Source organism: Mobula birostris, chromosome X, assembly GCF_030028105.1.
Source record: "Mobula birostris isolate sMobBir1 chromosome X, sMobBir1.hap1, whole genome shotgun sequence".
NCBI lineage: Eukaryota > Metazoa > Chordata > Chondrichthyes > Myliobatiformes > Myliobatidae > Mobula > Mobula birostris.
The window spans coordinates 77,918,794-77,940,411 of record NC_092402.1 but is presented as its reverse complement, the minus strand read 5'-3'; the positions used below and the strand labels follow the sequence as shown (position 1 = coordinate 77,940,411).

At 41.5% G+C, this 21,618-nt stretch overlaps 1 protein-coding gene across 4 annotated transcripts in view; it reads left to right on the top strand.

Annotated features, from left to right (window-relative positions):
* The window catches only part of LOC140191461 (unconventional myosin-Id), a 591,692-nt gene that overhangs the window by 226,797 nt on the left and 343,277 nt on the right, over positions 1 to 21,618 (top strand). For 3 of the 4 annotated variants that reach the window (XM_072248894.1, XM_072248896.1, XM_072248897.1), the window contains exon 15: positions 10,581 to 10,747. The exons of the other annotated variant lie outside the window; for it this stretch is intronic. In XM_072248894.1, the coding sequence (XP_072104995.1) occupies positions 10,581 to 10,747 (167 nt within the window). The remainder of the gene's footprint in view (positions 1 to 10,580; positions 10,748 to 21,618) is intronic. 4 annotated transcript variants of the gene reach the window in all.

Here is a 21,618-nt window from a genome sequence, read left to right as displayed (position 1 = left end):
GTAAATAATTCAGAGAGCTTCAAATAATTATAGCTTCGTTCTTTTTGGTAGGCCACAGATTAGTGCTGGTTTTGAATTGCCTCCTTGCCAGTGGGTCAGACATTGGTTTATTAAAGCTCATTTCTGATCATCTAGTGAACACCCACAGATAGAGGGAAGTACCTTTGTCTTTGTACATTGTTCCTCATTACCTAATTTATAACATTGTCATGGGAAGCTGTGTTTGATGCGACTTCCTTTGTCCCTCGTTATGCTCCCAGAATTGCTTTTCGCTTGGCAGAGCAAAGTAGAATGCTGGCTGGTTCCTGCTGATTTACTGTTAGGGACACTAACCATCTAAACAGACAGTGGTAATTGATTACACCCAGGTTACATTTGCAATATTTGCGGTCTCAAATACCCTCTGTTATCACACCTTTAGTTTGTTATCCTGTCTACAATATCTGAATCCTTGAACTGTCATTGAGATATACCAGAGTTAATTTTTGGGAACAATTTCTTCAGAGCAATGAAGCAGCAAATGTAAGTGTTCTTAACAGAACAAGAGGATATCAAAATTAATTTATTGCATGCCAGGTAAGGTTACACTTTAAGTTTAAATGTTTAATATTGAACTGATTTGCAATGTAGACTATTTGCCTCAAATCCTGGTTTAAGCTGGTGATATTTTAATTCCTCTGTAAAATGATCATAAACCAAGTCTGTAATTTTAATACCAGTATCTTAAATCTCATTTCCATCATTTTTTTTCAACATGATGTCCTTAAGTTTGCACTTGAAATAACTTCTGGAGGTTGTGCTCCTGGCCAGATTCTCAATCATTGGGTCCCTGGATGTAGAATGTGGACATCCATGCTCAACGTCTGCAGCTTCAGAAAGGTGTTGCCTGCTGGGAGTGGAGATTCTGAAAACTCTTATATTTTCTCTCAGGATATTCCCTTACCTCTTTTCCTCAAAAATTCATACCTGTTTTTCGCACCATCCACTTTTAGTACGAATAAGGCGGGAGGAGAAGATAGCGTGCGCGCAGCTCTCCAGTGAAAATGATATCATATCCGTTAAATAGGGGCCGTGGACAATTCTGATTTGATGGAGACAGACGTGAAAGCACAGAGGAACATCTGGAGAAATTTCTGAAACGCTGGTTCGCTGCCACTGTTACTGGGCGATCGAGAATCTTCTGGAGGGAAGGCCCCAAAATCCCTGGCTTTACCTGCTGCTGGCGACCGAGATTGAGGTCGAATCATTCGGATAGAGATGGTGCTCGGTACTCAGTGTTGGAGGGCTGATCAGAGCTCGAAGTTTTCGGATGACTCAGAGTCGGACTGTGGTTGGGCAAGGCAGGGAGAGTTTTCTTCCTTCTCCCGTCTGCATGAGATGTGGGACATTCGAAGAGACTTTGAACTTTTTTACTGTGCCATGGCCTGTTCTTCATCAAGTTATGGTATTGTTGCACTGTTGCAACTATATGTTATAATTATGTGGTTTTGTTAGTTTTTTCGGTCTTGGTCTGTCCTGTGTTTTGTGATATCACACCGGAGGAATAGTGTATCATTTCTTAATGCATGCATTACTAAATGACAATAAAAGAAGACATGTCCTCATAATCTAATTAACTTAGCAGCCAGCACATTATTGTGATGTGGGAGGAAACTTGAGCACTAAGGAAAAAACCTACACAGATGAACATGCAAACTCCAAGGAGACAGCATCACAGGTCTAAATCAAATCTGGGTTGCTGGAACTGTGGGACAACTGCACTACTTTCAGTGCAACTGTGCTATCCTTGAGTTGTAAATACCCTCTCTCACTAACTTCCTAGAGTCACACCTACAAGCTAAATGTAGGTGTTCATTTGATTTCTGTCCTGGAGAGGAAATCCCATTGTGAACACTGTATGCAGTGCACTAGATTAGAGAAGTGCAAGTGAGTTATTGCTTTGTCTGTAAGGACTTCAAGTTCTTTATATGTTGGGAAGGGCAGAGGTGAATGGACATTCCTGATTTCTGGGTACTGGCTCAGGTTTCTGCTAATGTCTGGTCTTTTAGGGGGAAATTCTTCATTATATGTTTCCCATCATGCATAGGAGAGTAGGAGATGGTTAGTGCTTGTTTAGATTCATGATTCCTCCCTAACTGGTATATCCAAGATAAAATTTTGTGATCCTGTGGTCATCCAGGAGCCAAGATGAGGACTGGGAATCCTAGGAGAATTACACTAGACTGGGAGAAACGCAAGTGAGTTAATAGTATTTTGTGTATTCAAAAATCAAACTGAATCAAAGTTGCTGAATGGATATTTATTGGGTTGATTCATCTGCTGGAGGGATTGTGGTTCAAGCAGCATCGGTGTTAAGGGAAGGGATGGGTAGAGGAAATGCCAATGTTTCAGGTCAAAAGCCTGCAACAGAATTGATTGCTGATATGAAAGATACTGATGGCCACTTTAGAGGTAAATTCTGCAGCGTTCCTGGAGGTATCAGTTGTAGCTGTTTATAATTGCGGTATATTCCAATTCAGAAAAATTGCTTCCTTAATAAACTGCATCAATATATGACCACAAGTATTAAATGGAAGTCAATTTCTGCTGCTTTGTAGTCAGATTGCAGGAAGAATAGCAACATGTAGCTATGTAATCTGGGTCAGCCAATTTGATGCCATATAGCAAGAAATTGGGTAGAAGATTAATATTCATGCATGCCTATCCCTGTTGAATGGCAGAACAAGTTTGAGGAGTTAATTGAGGAAAACAAGGGTTGTGTAAATCATCAAGCTGTTGCAAGAGATGGAGAAAGATGAATCAGTCATCCATGTACTTCGTTCTCAGATCCTCATTTTTACCTATTCATAAAATAGTCATGTATTGGCTTTATCTTGTCTGGTTCCAATTCAATTCTAAACAAAATGCTATTGAAATGGAAACTTTGCTGAAGGACTTGTTTGCATGTAGTATTACATGTAAATACAGTACGTAGTTAGCTTTAACTGAAGAACACAGGTACAGAAGTTTTGTAGTTTCCCACCTGAAATGTAACCACATTGAAAATTGAGCTAAAGCTTCTCACCGTAAACCCCATTATTGGCGTATCTATTTAGATCATGCAGCACCTAGAATGCAATGACTAACAAGATTGCACTATTTTGTATTGAAAGGAGGTTTAGAATGTGTAATAGATGCATTCAAGTAGAAACTAGATAAAATGTACTGGAAGAGTAAAATAGAGAGTTCAAATGCCTCTAGCACAACTTCTGTCTCAGGGTGCTTGGAGGCACATGTCAAAGGCCATAGTTAGCATGATTTCCTTAAGGGAAAATCTTGCCTGTCAAATCTGTTGGAAATCTTTGAAGAAATAACAAGCAGGATAGACAAAGGAGAATCAGTTGATGTTGTGTACTTGGATTTTCAGAAGGCATTAGACAAGGTGCCACACATGAGGCTGCTTAACAAGCTATGAGCCCATGGTATTACAGGGAAGATTCTAGCATGAATAAAGCAGTGGCTGATTGGCTAGAGGCAAAGTGGGAATAAAGGGAGCCTTTTCTGGATGGCTGCCGGTGACTAGTGGTGTTCCACAGGGGTGTGTGTTGGGACCGATTCTTTTATGTTATGTGTCAATGATTTGGATGATGGCATTGATGGCTTTGTTGCAAAGCTTGTAGATGATATAAAGGTAGGAGGAGGGTCAGGTAGTTTTGAGGTAGTAGAGAGGCTACGGAAGGACTTGGACAGATGAGGAGAAGGGGAAAGAAATGGCAGGTGGAATACAGTGTCAGGTAGTGTATAGTCTTGCACCTTGGTGGAAGAAATGAAAGGGTTGACTATTTTCTAAATGGAGTGAAAATACAAAAAAACTAAGACTTTACAAAGCATGAGTGGGACTTTCCAGGGGGTGCTCATGGAGTGAGCTACATTTTGGCATCGCTCCATTCCCTTTATCTCTTTTACCTGTAACCACCCTTATTTACCTTATCTATACCTACACTAAAGGATTTATACTACAAATATATCTTTGAACTTCGATTTTTACTTACTGAAAATGCACACCAGAGCATGAGATGTTAAAAACGGAAAGGGCTCCGGCAGGAATGGAAAAAAAGATGGCGACCCTGAAGCATCGAAGGAGACTCCATTAACTGTTGAAATAATGACTCCTAGGGAATACACTTAACCAAAGGTTTGCTGTGTTTGAAGAAGTTTTGAAGACGATTCAAGATGACGTTAGATCGTTTAGACGCGAGGTTGATCAACAACAAATTATCTCGGAACTGGATGAAGATGATCGCAAAAGGGATTGAAAAATTGAATCTCTTGAAAAAATCTAACTTCGACAACTCAGCAGTTGGAGTGTTATAAAGCGAAGATTATCGATCTTGAAAATTGTTCTTGACGACAGAATCTGCGAATAATCGGATTTTCTGAAGATGTTGAGACGGGAGAACCTACTAAATACTTCTGTAAATTGTTAATGCATGTGTTTGATGCAGAAATTTTGGAGGAACCCCCACTGCTAGACTGCGCACATCGTACTTTACGCTGTAAACGGTCTAATCAATTTAAACCGAGGCCCGTCATTATTCAGTTTCATTATGTTCATGTTGAGAAACAAGTGATGCGAGCTGCTCGGCGGAAAGGCATGATCGAATTTCAAAGTTTTACATTTCGTTTCGTTGAGTATTTCAGCCAGGAAGTATTGAAAGAATGGATAGTTTTTAAACCACAGATGTCAGAACTTTATCGCAAGGGCTATAAATTAGCATTGCTGATCCCAGCCTGTTTGAGAATTGTTATGCTGGATAATTCTTGTCGTTTGTTTAAAACTCCGGGCGAAGCTCAAAGTTTTCTTGACAACTTGTCTTCCTCTGCTGAGGACTAACTAACGCACTGTTTTTCTTCTTTTTTTTTATCTGTTTTTTGTTTCCTTTTTTGGGGAAAAAAAAGCTAATATCTAAGCTTACAGATATAGATTTTTATGTTTTAAGGGTTCTTGCCTTGATTCTGTAGAGTAGGTATTTTTCACATTTTTAAATGATAGTACTCTTTTTTTGTTAGTGATTTTGTACATCTCACTTTTAATATTTTTTCTTTTGAGAGCAATTTAGTAACAGTTTTAATGTTTGCTTTTCCTTTTTTTGAAATGTTACTGGAGAAGTATTACATCTTAAGATGATGGATTGCTTCCTCCTCCTCCTCAGAATTTTCTCCTCTTCTTGTGTCATTTCTGATCATTTATATACGAAAAACTAATATTATGAACTGGCGCTTAGTCTTTTTTTTTGAAATATGAGTAAGAAGTAACTATTTTGTGTTTGTAATTGTAATCTTTTCCTAACATTTATAGTAACTTTTTTTACTTTTTTGACAATGGGTGGTGTTTTTTACGGTAAACATATTTCTTTTGAGTTGCCTTCTGGAAAGACGGGGTTAGATTTAGCATTGGCCACTTTCTGGGTTTTTGTGGGAGGGATGGTATTTTTGTTCCTATTTTTAATTTAGTTTTCTTTCTTTAAACGGGCTGACTTGAAGCTACCAAAATGTCCAAAATGTCGTGACTTCCGGTTCCTCTTTGGACCTTCTTTCCTCTTCCAGGGTCATGAGTTTGTATTCTGGTTAACCCTTTACATACCTTATGTTCGATTTTAGTACTATGGATAAGATCATTAATTTGGTTTCTTGGAATACAAATGGTTTAAACCACCTGATTAAACGGAAGAAAATTTTTAAAGTATTCCATAGGATGAATGCTCACATTATCTTTGTACAAGAAACCCATGTCCAGAAAGAGGATAATCAGTGTTTTTTTAGGTTTTGGAAGTATCAACAGTGCCACTCAAATTCACAGGCCAAAGTAAAAGGCGTTTCTATTTTTATAGATCCATCAATTTCATTTTTGCATCATGAGACTATTTCAGATCCAAATAGTAGATTTCAGTTAATCACTGGTTTGTTATTTAACAAAAACGTTGTTATGCTTAATGTTTACGCCCCAAATGTTGACTGTCCTGAATTTTTTTTAGAGTCTCTTTACATCCCTTCCTAATTTAAATGATTATATGTTAATTATGGGCGGAGACTTTAACTGTTGTTTAAATCCTTTGATGGATAGATCCATGTCCAATCAAGTACTTCCAAACAAATCGGCTACTTTTATTAACTCCTTTATGGTTGTCTCTGGAATCTCAGAAATGTGGAGATTCTTACACCCATAAGACCATAAGACAAAGGAGCAGAAGTCAGCCATTCGGCCCAGCAAGTCTATTCCACCATTTTATCATGAGCTGATCCATTCTCCCATTTAGTCCCACTCCCCCGCCTTCTCACCATAACCTTTAATGCCTTGGCTACTCAGATACCTATCAATCTCTGCCTTAAATACACCCAATGACTTGGCCTCCACTGCTGCCCGTGGCAACAAATTCCATAGATTCACCACCCTCTGACTAAAAAAATTTCTTTGCATTTCTGTTCTGAATGGGCGCCCTTCAATCCTTAAATCATGCCCTCTCGTACCAGCCTCCCCCATCATGGAAAGCAACTTTGCCACATCCACTCTGTCCATGCCTTTCAACATTCGAAATGTTTCTATGAGGTCTCCCCTCATTCTTCTAAACTCCAAGGAATACAGTCCAAGAGTGGACAAACGTTCCTCGTATGTTAACCCTCTCATTCCCGGAATCATTCTAGTGAATCTTCTCTGTACCCTTTCCAACGTCAGCACATCCTTTCTTAAATAAGGAGACCAAAACTGCCCACAGTACTCCAAGTGAGGTCTCACCAGCGCCTTATAGAGCCTCAACATCACATCCCTGCTCCTATACTCTATTCCTCTAGAAATGAATGCCAACGTTGTATTCGCCTTCTTCACCACCGACTCAACCTGAAGGTTAACCTTAAGGGTATCCTGTATGAGGACTCCCAAGTCCCGTTGCATCTCAAAACTTTGAATTCTTTCTCCATTTAAATAATAGTCTGCCCGTTACGCCAACGAGAGATGAGTGCCAGGAGGGAGATCAGTGGGGAGGGATGGGGGTACGAATGGACAAGGGAGTCGCGTAGAGATCGATCCCTGCAAAAAAGCTTTTGTAAGTGGAACAAGTGCTACACATGCCCTTACACTTCCTCCCTTACCACCATTCAGGGTCCCAGGCAGTCCTTTCAAATGAGGCGACACTTCACCTGGGAGTTGGCTGGGGTGATATACTGTGTCCGGTGCTTCCGATGTAGCCTTCTATATATTGACAAGGCCCGATGCAGACTGGGAGATCGTTTTGCTGAACACCTATGCTCTGTCTGCCAGAGAAAGCAGGATCTCCCAGTGGCCACACATTTTAATTCCACATCCCATTCCCATTCTGATATGTCTATCCACGGCCTCCTCTACTGTAAAGATGAAGCCACACTCAGGTTGGAGGAACAACACCTTATATTTTGTCTGGGTAGCCTCCAACCTGATGGCATGAACATTGACTTCTCTAACTTCCGCTAATGCCCCACCTCCCCCTCGTACTCCATCCGTTATTTATTTATATACACGCATTCTTTCTCTCTCTATCTCTCTCTCTCTCTCTATCTCTCTATCTCTATCTCTATCTCTATCTCTATCTCTATCTCTATCTCTATCTCTATCTCTCTATCTCTCTCCTTTTCCTCCCTCTGTCCCTCTCACTATACCCCTTGCCCATCCTCTGGGTTTTTTCCTCCCCTCCCCCTTTTCCTTCTCCCTGGGCCTCCTGTCCCATGATCCTCTCATATCCCCTTTGCCAATCACCTGTCCAGCTCTTGGCTCCATCCCTCCCCCTCCTGTCTTCTCCTATCATTTTGGATCTCCCTCTCCCCATCCCACTTTCAAATCTCTTACTCACTCTTCCTTCAGTTAGTCCTGACGAAGGGTCTCGGCCCGAAACGTCGACTGTACCTCTTCCTAGAGATGCTGCCTGGCCGGCTGCGTTCACCAGTAACTTTGTGTGTTGCTTGAATTTCCAGCATCTGCAGAATTCCTCGTGTTCTTGTTTTGTTCTGTTTGCTTTCTTTTCGGGTTTAATATTTAGTTTTTTTTTGGTTTTTTTGGAGGTTTTTCTTTGCATTTTTTTTCTTTATATTTCTTTTTTCTCTATGATTAACTATACAGGTATTAAGAGTTTGCAAGTCTGTTACACCTGTATTATTTGAAGTCTTTTTTGTACATGTTTATCAACAATGAGATTATTCCAATCTCTCTCTATCAATATTGTTAATCCGTTTATAATTTTGGAAAATTAATAAAAAGATTTAAAAAGAAAGAAAGAAAGCACGAGTGAGGCCTCAATTGAAATGTTGTGAGCAGGTTTGGGTCCCTTATCTTAGAAAGGATGTGCCGAAACTGGAGTGGGTTCAAGGGAGGTTTACGAAAATGATTCCGGGACTGAATAGCTTGTTGTATGAAAAGCGTTTGATGGCTCTGGGCCTGTATTCACTAGGATTCAGAAGAATGAGGTGTGACCTCATTGAGATCTATCAAATGGTGAAAGGCCTTAATAGAGTGGATGTGGAGAGGAAGTTTGCTATGGTGGGAGAGTCTAAGACCCGAGGACACAGCGTCAGAGTAGAAGGGTGTCCTTGTAGAATGGAGATGAGGAACTTCTTTAGCCCGAGAGTGTTAGATCTGTGGAATCCTTTGCCACAGGCAGCTTTGGAGGCCAAATCCTTATGTATATTTAAAGCAGAAGTTGATAGGTTCTTGATTTGTCAGAGCATGAAGGGTATGTGGAGAGGGCAGGAGATTGAGGCTGAGAGGAAGATTGGATCAGCCATGATGAAATGGCAGAGCAGAGTCAGTGGGCTAAATGGTCTAATTCTGCTCCTATATCTTATAGTCTTATGGTTCCAATGCAATTCGCCTACCACAGAAACAGGTCTATGAAGGTTGCCTTTTCCCTGGCTCTGGCTCTGGCTCTGGCTCTGGCTCTGGCTCTGGGGCATCCAGATAGTAAAGACACTGACGTTAAACTATTGTTGATTGACTACAGATCTGACTTCAGTACCATAATTCTCGGCAAACTCATCACCAATCTCTGGACCCCGGAATCAGCACCTTCCACTGCAACTGCATCTTTGATTTCCTGGCCAACAGACCACAATCAGTAGGGATAGGCAGCAACACCTTCTGCACAATTATTCCAAACACTGGTATTCCTGGAGGTTGCATCCTCAGCCCCCTACCCTACTCCCTGTTCACTCATGACTACGTTGCCAGAATCTGCTCTAACTCTATTTACGAGTTTACAGTTGATACCATTACAATGGGCCATATCTCAAATAACAATGAGTCGGAATACAGGACGGTGAAAAATAACTCAGTGATATGGTGTCATGACAACAATCGTTCCCTCAATGTCAGCAAAACAAAAGGGCTGGTTTTGACTTTAGAAGGGAGGGTGGTGTCTACATCAGTGAGGGGTAGAGAGTTGAGGATGTGGCTTTCAAGTTGCCACATAGATGCCATGGCCAAGAAATCTCACCAAAGCCTCTACTTCCTGAGGAGGCTAAAAAAAAGTCGGCAAGCTCTGTCAATCCTTGCCAATTTTTATCAACGCACTGAAGAAAGCATCCTATCTGGATGCATAATGGCTTGGTATAGCAGCTGCTCTGCCTGTGACTGCAAGAAACTGCAGGGGGTTGTGGGCACAGCTCAGCACTTCACAGAAACCAATGTTCCTTCTCTGGACTCTGTCTGACTTTATGCCTCAGTAAAGCAACCAGCATAATTAAAGACTCCAGCTGCCCTGGAAATTCTCTTTTCTCACCTTTTCCATCAGGCAGAAGATGCAAAAACATGAAAGCACATGCCACCAGGCCACACCTTCAATTCTGCCTTTATAAGACTATTGAATGGTTCCCTTGTACAATAAGTTAGACTCCTCACCCCACAATTGATCTTGTTTTGATCTTGTGCCTTATGTTTACCTGCACTTCACTTTCTTTGTGACTGTTACACTTTATTTTGCATTCTGTAATTGTTTACCTTGTGCTGCCTGTAATGATCTGATATGTATGGACAGTATGCAAGACAAGTTTTTCACTGTATCTCAGTACATGCAAAAATAATAAACCAATTCCATTTCCAAATTCAGTGAAGAAGGCAGGGAGCAGACTTGAGTGGACCATGAACTTGTACATTCTTACAGCTTAATTATGCCAAAAATGTCTATAGTGTTTCAGTAACATGTAACAACTGGTTTTGTAAAATTCTTTTAGTGATTCTACCTCAACCTGTGCAATATTGTCCAAATAAACACTTATCAACCTACAAACGTTTAATGTTTCTGTGCATCAGACTCAGTACCATGTGAAGCTATCTATTGTAGGAAGAGTGAAAGTAATTTAAGATTAGAATATTACCTTTGGAGTACATGTTCTTGTTTTACACACATACACTGATCGGTACTTAATTGCAAGACAAACCAAATTTTTGCACAATATTAAGATACTGCTATAATACATCAAATACAGTTTGCACAGTGCATCTGTTATCCAATGTCTGCCAACAGTTGAATCATAATTACATATTATGGATGTCATTTTATAGATTTCAATTTGTTTTCCAGGAGCCTTACTATGTTCGATGTATTAAGCCCAATGAGCTAAAATCTCCACTGCTGTTTGATGAGCAACGTTGCCAGCACCAGGTGGAATATTTAGGTTTAATGGAAAATGTACGTGTTCGAAGGGCAGGATTTGCATACAGACAGACTTATGAAAGATTCTTGCAGAGGTAAAGATTTTTGACCAAGTCTTCTACGTTTTGATTAAGACAAGATAATTAATTATACATTAATCATAACATTGCCACATTTCTCTTAAACCATCAAGCACTAATATATGAAAAATTATGTCCTTGTTTTCTTTCCCTCTTTTTTATTGTGTAGTTTGGGACAGCGGAAATTCTAGTTTCAAAATGTTAAGACTCAATCTTTGGATCTTGGAAAGTAGTATTTCTTGCCTATGCATGATGAGAAAATGATAATGGTATAGAATGATTAAACATATTTATTCAGTCATGTTAGCCACAGTACGCACTGGGCAACTTGCAGAGCAGGGTCTACAAACCAGGCCTGTTCAGACGAAAAGGCATGCGAACACAAAAGCCTGGACCAAAAGAAAGGGCCCTCCACGCTTCGGAGGCCCAATCAATTCACTGCACAATCAACGTACTGCATGCGCACCTGCCATATTCTTGCAATTGATGTGATACAGTTCACTCCTCCTCCATCCCCCCCCCCACTCAATCTTCTACGTTTCAAGGAATAAAGTTCAAACTTGTTCAATTTTTCCATCTAACTCAGATCCACCAGACCTGGCAACACCTTTGTAAATTTTCTGTGCAATTTCAACCAAATAAGGTACAGATAAGCATCAAATAAGTCTTTCCTGTAGGTAGGTGACCAAAATGGCACATAATACTCTAAATTAGGCCTCATCAATGTCTTACACAACTTCAACATAACATCCCAACTCCTGTACTCAGTACTTTGATGTATGAACGCCAGTGTACCAAACACTTTCTTTCTGACCCTATCTATCTGTGACACTACTTTCAATGAACTAGGGACCTGTATTCCCAGATCCCTTTGTTCTACAGCACTCCTCATTGTCCTACCATTCACTGTGTAAGGCCTACCCTTGTTGGTCCTACTGAAGTGCAAGACCTTGTACTTGTCTGCATTAAATTCCATCTGGCATTTTTTAGCCCATTTTTCTAGCAGGTCTAGATCCTGCTGCTAGTTCTGACAGTCTTCCTCACTGCCCACTACACCCCCAATCTTGGTGTCATCTGCAAATTTGCTGATCCAGTTAGCCACATTAGCATCCAGATCATTGATATAGATGACAAACAATAACTGACCCAGCACCTTTCCCTGCGGCACTCTGCTAGTCACAGGCCTCCAGTCAGAGCGGCAACCATCTACTACCACTCTCTGGCTTCTCCCAAAAAGCCAATGTCTAATCCAATTTACTACCTCATCTTGAGTGCCAATGACTGAACCTTCTTGACCAGTCTCCCATCCGGGACCTTGTCAAAGGATTTGCTAAAGTCCATGCAGACAACATCCACTGCCTTGCCTTCATCAACTTTCCTGGTAACTTCCTCAAAAATCTATAAGGTTGGTTAGACATGAACCCCCTCTCCCCATGCATGAAGCCAAGCTGACTATCCCTAGTCAGTCCACATCTATCCAAATACTCATGCATCCGGTCCCTTAGAATACCTTCCAATAACTTTCCCACTACTGTATGGGGTCCATGAAGGTGTTGCTGCTTTACCTGACTTCTATAAACTCTGTGTCCACCTCCAGAGTAAATACAGATGCAAAAAATTCACATAAGATCTCCCTCATCTCTTTTGAGTCCATGCATAGATCCTCATCTTCTGGAGGAACAATTTTGTTCCTTGCAGTCCTTCTGCTCTTAACATATTGTAGATTAGCTGATGTTGAGGGCAGAGGCTGTGAATCTCCTCTTCTCTTGATGAAGCATCCATTGGTTCATCTGCTAGGACACTGTCTTCATCAGCAGAGGATGCTTTTGTAGCTTCCTATGTCCCAGACAGTTCGCTGGCAAAAATGATCCGAATGTCACCTGACAATTCCTCCGTCTGTCAGCTCATATTCTGCTACTTGACCGGATGACAGCTGGTAACTAGGTTTCTTCCTGCAAGATGCACCCTGTAGACTTGGGATCTGCTAACAAACATTTGTGACCTAATGTGTATATCATATTTTTGTGTGGCCTCTTGCTTGCTGCAACTTTGTTCCTGGATAAGGTGCATTTAAACATGAACACTTGGCTGGCAGTTCTTCTTAAGCTTGAACATCACTGCCAGACCACAGTATTGTCCTAAAGCATCCACTTGGAAAACCTGCTGGTCCTTTTGTAATGGAGAAATCAATGCAGGCTTCTCTGCAATATGGTTAATGCAGGACAGCGTAATGGCATCTTTTGAATCCTATTTTTACCCAGTAAATTAGGCCGTTTGCTTCCAGTGATCACATACACGGGTAAGTGAAATAGGTCCCCCTGGTGAACCACTTCTACCGTAAAAACACCATGCATGTCCATGCTACCTTCAGTGTAGCTGCGGAACACTGAGATCAGTGGTCACGGGGGTAATTTTGGAATCTTGTGTAAAGATAATTCAGTTAACAAGGTGATGGCTGGCCCCATATCCAGCTCAAATTTCACAGGCTGGTTGTCCATTGCAAGTGAAACCAAGTAAGAAGGCTGGATTCTGTAGCTCAAGTCATGGGTTTGGAAAATGGTGCCCACTTCTTTGCTCCTGCTGTCTCCTTGCATGGAGTTGGTGTTTGAATTCTACTGCATTCTGATGGCATGATGCTTAGTGAAGCACACCCTCTTGAGGTGCCCTACCTACTGACAGAACCGAGAGACTGTCTTTTGATGCTTGCAATTGTGCCGTTGGGTACAACTTTATGCACAGTGACAGCATCTTTGTGGAGTCTTGCGTGATGTTGCCTGTGGGTTGTGGGTTGAATTCCCTGGAAAAACATCTCCAGCAGGAGTTCTTGCTCCAGTACTGCCTGAGTCAGTGGAGATGTAGGTAGTTGAACCTGTATAAGGTCGCTCTTGACTGCCTCCCAGTGGCAAGCTGTGGAGTGTGCTTTGTCCCTAGACAAATCATGCTTTTTGGACAGGAGGCTCTGCTGGTGCTTCCATCTTTAGACTCTAACAATCAACGCTTGGATAAGCATCGTTTCTTCAAATTTGCTTTGGGGAATATCTTGGTACTTGCTTTCCTGTGCCACTAAGATCAGTGTTGTGATGAAATCGTCTACGTTCTCATCGGGGTCTGCCGTAGCAGTGAGCACCTGAAGCATGACATAAAGGCATTGTCCTGCATCCCCAAACATAGTCCAAAGCCTGAAGCATGTCTGTCAGTTCAGATTCGTTCTGTAGGTGCAAAGCATAGATGCCTAAGTTCTCCCAAGAGCAGCTAGAGACACATTGCTTTCTCTAGCTTTGCCACTGGTCTTAACATTGCTAGGAGTTCTTTCCATTCTAGGAAGGATGCCTTCCATTACAGCCAGTTTCCAGGGGTCAATCTTGCCATAGGTGCAGTCCAAAATGGATTGGGTGCTTGGAGTAGAGTCCTCGTTCTTGTTTTAATCATCATCACCGACTGTTATGTATGCGCAAAGCAAGACCAACAACGGAGTAGTGTGGTTAAATGTTTTGCCTGAGTCATGTTAGCTACTGTACATGCGCAATTTACGGTGCGGGAGCTACAAAACAAGCCTGTTGAGACTAAAAGACGTGCATACTCAAAAGCCTGCACCAAAAGAGAGGGCCTTCTGCTTGTAGAAGGCTCAATCAATTCACTGCATGATCAGTCATGTGGACCGGCCACATTCACATAATTGATGCAATGGGGTTCAGTATTCAAATTGAACTCCATTTTTTCTGAGCAGTTTTTACATTTGTTAGTGCCATCAATTCTGATTAAGAGTCAGTGGCATAGGAATGCAGGTTAATTGGGACATATTGGGACAAGTACATTTTGCCACACTTAAGTGGATATTGCAATTAGCCGAATTTTCATGGGGATAGTTACAAAGGTAGGTGTGTGTGTGTGTGTGTGTAAAACAAATTAGAACACTACCAATACCACTGCAGTGCTATAAAATTCTGTGTTAGTTGCTAATAGTTATTGATGGAGGAATTCATCCAATGTGTGCTGGTGGATTCTTTTGACTGTAAGTGAACAAAATCAGCACAGACACCTAGTGCAGATAATAGACTGCATTCACACAATGCTTTTGATGATTGTATCCTCTAAATCTTCATTGTGTGTAACGACAACACGTGCACACAACTGAGCTAGTTAGAAACTGTTCGGTAACAGTCTCCTGTCCCAATTAAGCGATATCGTGTCCAAAATGAATGAATGGAATCCTGGCTCTTTTCTTGGTTAGATTTTGTTCTTTAAGAATTGTCCAAAATAAGCAGCTGCCCTAATTAACTGATGGCCCAATTAATTGGAATCCACTGGAATCCCTTATGGCTTCCATTGACATTAAAAAGTCAAGCCCAATATGCTCTCAGATGGTGAGATTTGACACTTGTATATGCTCCTGCAGTCATAGTCCTGAACTCGCTAGTACTTCAGTAAATACACTATTTGAGATTGCTACGTGGGTATCTTTCCAAGTTACCACTTTAACCACAGGAGGGTGCTAGGTGATCATCTTCTCTGCCTCTGAGGAGATTGAAAACAAATGTAGGCTGTGTTTGAACACAGTGTTGACCAGAGATGGTAGATTATTTCTGTCTTATGCTCTCTAGTTCTAATCTCACCCAACATCAGTGGAAAAAGCCTGCTTGCATTTACCCTGCCTATACTACTCATAATTTTCTAAACCTCTCTCAAATCTCCCCTCATTCTCCTATGTTCTAGGGAATAAAGTCCTAACCTACTCAACCTATCCCTATAACTCAGGTCCTCAAGTCCCGGCAACATTCTTGTCAATTTTCTTTGCACTTTTAGAGTCTTACTGATATTATGGGACATAATTACTTTTAACAAGGAAGATTCTTGCTATTGAGGGAGTGCAGCGTAGGTTCACAAGGTTAATTCCCGGGATGGCGGGACTGTCATATGTCGAAAGATTGGAGTGACTGGGCTTGTATACTCTGGAATTTAGAAGGCTGAGAGGGGATCTTATTGAAACATATAAGATTATTAAGGGATTGGATATGCTGGAGGGAGGAAACATGTTCCCGCTGATGGGTGAGTCCAGAACCAGAGGCCACAGTTTAAGAATAAGGGGTAGGCCATTTAGAACGGAGTTGAGGAAAGACTTTTTCACCCAGAGAGTGGTGGATATATGGAATGCTCTGCCCCAGAAGGCTGTGGAGGCCAAGTCTCTGAATGCTTTCAAGAAAGAGATGGATAGAGCTCTTAAAGATAGTGGAATCAAAGGTTATGGGGATAAGGCAGGAACTGGATACTGATTGTGGATGATCAACCATGATCACAGTGAATGGCAGTGCTGGCTCAAAGGGCCGAATGGCCTACTCTTGCATCTATTGTCTATTAAGTTTAGCATTCAGAAATGAGTATAAACAGGTATAAGATTTAAATAAAACAGCTTAAACATTTTTGTCTACTATGGAAGGAAGAGGCAATCTTTTCTATTGAGTTCTTCAAATTTACAAAGACTGCATTGGGTGTCATAGTGGAGTAGCAGTTAGTGAGAGACTATTTCACCTTGGGCATTGGAAGTTCAGAGTTCAATCCTGGCATTCTCTGTAAGGAGTTTCTGTACGTCCTCCCTGTAAAATGCTTGAGCTTTTTTTTTTAGGTGCTCCAATTTCCTCCAAAGACACGCTGGGTAGGTTAAATGGTCATTGTAAATTATCCCCCAGTTAGGTTTGAGTTAAATCGGGGTTGGTGTGGGGTAGCTGGGTGGCATGGCCCAAAGGGCCTATACTGTGCTGTATCTCTTTTAAAAACAAAAAATTAAAATAAAAAATATTGAGCTTTTTGTTGCAGGACATCACAATAATTTGTTGTGCATTCAAGGTAGTAGGAACTAAGTCATTGTTCTAGAGAAACAGCAATCAATCTGAATATGTTAACCTCACGTAAACTGCAATGTAACAATGCAATGATTATTTTACGTGCTTCAGTAATATTATTCAAAGAGAACCATTTCCAAGGACATCGGAGAGAGCTCCATGTTTTTCACCATAGTGTTCTGTGTGAACTTTCATGTTAGCTTGTTAAAATGGGTGTCATTCTAGACAGATCTGTTGTACAACATTTCCTCAGTCTACATTTGATTGTTCACAACCTGATTACTTTTTCCTTTAGAAGTTTTGTTTGTCTAGATTTGTATGGTTCTAATCTGTCTGTCCGACACAGCTTTGCACATCTCCCTCCAAAGTGAGTTTTCTGTACGTTCCCTAAATGTAAAATTCATGTTTTGTAGATGATTTTAAATAATGCCGAGTTCCCTTAACATCAGCTTTTTTTCCCTCTCTTCTTTGCGCCACTCTTGTTCTTGGTCAGCTTTCTCTGTAAAATTATGTTAAGCTGTTAACCAAGATAGATCAAGTTGCTGCATATGGTTTCTCTATGCCTTCTATCTGTTTCAACTGCCATGTGATTTACTCTTAAGGCTGATTTATACTTGGGCGTACTAGCTTGCGCCGTAGCCTACACAAGTGGGCTACGCCATTGTGGAGCATTAATATTTGTGCGTTGGTGTGTCTGCGTCGCTCTGCAATTCGCACACGTCACGCATGCGCACACAACTGCCCGTGCAAGGCTTCATGGGCATGGTAGTCTTTCTCACGGTAAACAAGTTTAAAGTGAGCGTCTTTTTTCATAAAAGCGAAATGTGTCCTCCATAATTTCGGAGGTCTGTAAAGCTTTATGGAAAGCATTACAGCCAGAGTTCCTTCCCTGCCCTTCAGTCGGCCAATGGGAAGCTATTGCAGCGTAGGATGACATGCAATGCTACCAAGCGGACCAATCACAGTTGTTGCGGTCTGCATTGCCACAACGCGTAGTTACATTTTGGGAGAGGTGCGCGTCAGGCTACGGCGTAGGGATCCGCGTAGGCACTGCGTAGGGTTCATGGCTACACTGTACCTACAGCATCAATTTGACGCACAAGTATAAATCAGCCTTTACTCTGGTTCATTTGTTGCTGTAACTCTTTTGCTAATTTTCCTTGTAATATTCTCACTACCCCATCTGAAGTCAACTAATTTGTTAAAAAATTAAAAAGAGCTTGAGGTCCTTTCTGATGTGCATAGGAATAATCAAAATCAGATTTATTATTACTGACATATGTTGTGAAATTTGTTATTGCAGCAGTGCAGTGCAATACATTAGAAATACCATTAAGTTTCAATCAGAAGTATAAATATGAATAAAGAGGGCAAAAGAGTGAAGTAGTGTTCATATGTTCATGACTGTTCAGAAAACTGATAGCAGTGGGGAAGAAGCTGTTCCTAAAACATTGGGTGTGTGCCTTTTTGCTCCTGTACCACCTCCCCTATGGTAGTAAGAAGAAGAGGGCACATCCTGAGTAGTGAGGGTCCATTGAGATCAATGCCACCTTTTGAAACATCACCTTTTCAAGATGTCCTTGGTGGGGGAGGATAGTGTCTAAGATGGAGCTGGTTGAGTTTACAACCCTCTGCAGCTTTTTCCAATCCTGTGCATTTGTGCCTCTAAAGCAGATGGTAATGCAATCAGTTAGAGTGCTCTCAACAGTAGATCTGTAGAAATTTATGAGAGTCTTTGGTGACATACCAAATTTTCTCAAACTCCTAATGAAGCATAGCAGCTGCAATAGGAGTTTGAGAAAATTGCGTCAGTATGTTGGGTCCAGAATGGGTCTTCAGAAATATTGATGCCCAGGAACTTGAAAGTGCTGACCCTTTTCACTGCTGACCGATGCCCCCCCCCACCCCCGATGAGGACTGGTGTGTGTTCCCTCGACTTCCTCTTCCTGAAGCCCACAGTCAATTCCTTAGTCTTGCCTTTGTTGAGTGCAAAGTTGTTCCTGTGACACCACTCAATACCATATGGATTTTAAAAACTTTGAGGTTCTCAAATCCTTTACTTGTTTGACAAGTATTTCTGATGGTACAGTGGCCATGATGCACATTGTCTGGGCTAATTACAGACAGCCTCAAAATCAAGTAAATGTTGCAAAGTATTTGTCATTGTAGCAAAACATACAGCAGGCTGTTGTTTAGTGATTACAACTTATTGTTCAACGCTATCATCCCTGACTACTAAACAACAAGCTTTAAAAACCTGGGTCTCTGTAGCTCCCTCTGCAACTGGATCCTCGACTTCCTAATTAGGAGACCACAATCAGTGCGGATCAGTAATAACTTCTTTTCACTGACAGTAAACGCGTGTGCACATCATGGATGCATGCTTGGCCTACTGCTCTACTATCCACATGTGTACATGTACATGTGACTGTGTGACTAAGCGCAACTCCAATCCCATCTATAATTCCCAAATGATACCAGTGTTGCTAGCATAATCTCAGATGATAATGAGAAGGCTGGTTGAGTGGTGTTGCAACAATCTAGATAGATGTACTTTATTAATCCCGAGGGAAATTTGGTTTCGTTACAGCCGCACCAACCAAGAATAGAGCGTAAATATAGCAATACAAAAACCACAAACAATCAAACAACAAAATGCAAAGTATGCCAGATGGAAAATAAGTCCAGGGCCAGTCTATTGGCTCAGGGTGTCTGACCCTCCACGGGAGGAGCTGCAAGTTCGATGGCCACAGGTAGGAACGACCTCCCGTGCCGCCAAGTGTTGTATCACGGTGGAATGTGGCCGAAGTCCAACAGTAAAGAGTTCAATATCCAGTCTACAAACACGTTCCTCGATCGTAATATGACCAGGATTGTACCATCTGTTGTTAACCAGATCAGTAAGCACCCAACTCCTTTACGCTTACCGCTCTCAGTGCACTTCCGGTCAGCCGGAACGGTATTACCCACCAAACTCCTCTTCTCCATAAGTCTCTGTTGTCTTGACCCGGTCCTCTCTCCTCGACTTTGTGATCCCCCTTTGCATCCTCTGTGTGTTTTCCTCTGGATTTCAGCAGGGGTGTCCGCCGCTCTGCTCGCTAAACTCGCCGGCATTAGCTGGTCCCTGGAATACATAATGCAACCTTGCTTCTGTCCCGCATGTCGGGATGTAACTATTTCCAGCGCTAAAGAAAACCCAAATAAAACTCTCTCTACCAGCATGTTAGAGAGGGTGCAGCGTCGACGTGTTACCGTGAGAAAAAAAATAACAAGTTAAAAAGTAAGAAGAAGAAAGTAAGAATAGATCAGAACAGCTGTACCAGGCTGCATGCATGACCAGCACATGTGCACACAATCTCATTCAACATCAGAATGATTAAAGAAGTGATTGTGGACTTCAGGAAGGGGTCAGCATAGAAAGGGCAAGCAGCTTCAAGTTTCTGTGTCTCAATATCTCTGAGGATCTATCCTGGGCCCACCACATGGATGTACTCAAAAAGAGTGGTGGCTCTGTTTTAATAGGAGGTTGAGGAAATTTGGTATGTCACCCAAGACTTGCAAATTGCTACAGCTGTACAGTTGAGAGCATTCTATCTGGTTCCACAATAGACTGGTATGGAGCCTCCAATGCACAGGATTGCAACAGACTGCAGAGAGTCCTGACGAAGGGTCTCGGCCTGAAACGTCGGCTGTACCTCTTCCTAGAGATGCTGCCTGGCCTGCTGCGTTCACCAGCAACTTTGATGTGTGTTGCAGAGAGTTGTTTGCTAAGCTAGTTTCATCATGGGCACATCCCTTCCCACTATTGAAAAACATCTCAGGAGGAAGTAGCATCCATCATTAAAGAAGCTCAGCATCCAAGACATGCCCTTTCTGCATTACTACCATCAGGGTGGGGGGAATAGTGGTGGGAGGTATGGGTGCCTGAGAACCCATGCTCAACGTTTTAAGAACAGCTTCTCCTCTGCCATCAGATTCCTGAACAGACAATGAACTCTACTTGGTTATTAGACATTTGCCTTATTTATTCATTTTTGGAATTTGTAATGATTATGTATTGTACTGTATTACTAATGCAAAACAATGAATTTCGCAAGGTACGTAAGTGATAATAAACCTGCTTCTGATTCTAACCATTGGCGTCAATCACAATGAAATGAAAAATCATTAAGCAGTAGATGGGGAATTTAGATACAGTGCCTTGAAAAAGTATTCAGCCCCCAAACTTTTGTTCACGTAAATACATATGACAACCAGAGATTTTGATCAATTTAACTGAGATTTTTTTATTTGTGAGTCACGTGCTCCTTTTTTCACAGTGGGGCCCAAAAAACCAGAAAAAAAATGTAAAACATGAAAAACTAGAAGTTCAAAAACTAGTTGAACCACTTTTCACAGCTATTACAGCCAATAGTCTTTTTGGATAAATCTCCATTAGCTTTGCACAATGTGATGGAGCAAAATTTGCCCATTCCTCCTTGCAAAATTGTTCAAGCTGTGCTGGTTTAGTTGGGGAGCAGTGATAGCAGCAATCTTGAGGTCTTGCGAGAGATGTTCGATTGGGTTAAGGTCAGGGCTTTGGGCCACTCATCAACATCAATTTTCTTCATTTGAAGCCACTTCAGGTCGTTGTCCTGATGAAAGTTGAGCTTCCTCCACAGATTAAGCTTTCTTGCAGAGGCTAACAGGTTTTTAATCCAGGATCTCTGTGTACCTACCAGCTTTCATCTTCCCATCAATCCTGACAAGATTTCAGTCCCTGCTGCTGAAAAGCATCCCCATAGCATGATGGTAGCTCCACCATAGTTTACAGTAAGGATGGTGTTACCTGGCTGATGCAAAATATTAGATCTACACCTTGCATGCTGCTTAGTGTTGAGGCCCCAAAATTCCACAATACCTTCTTTCCATATCTTTACAGTATCTTCTAAGTGACACTTTACCAAGTCTTTGCAGGCAAGAAAGGATGTGCTATTTTATTAGCTTGGATTACTTCTTTGCCACTCTGCATAAATACCCTTTTTGTGGAAGGCCTTAGAGATTGTGGAA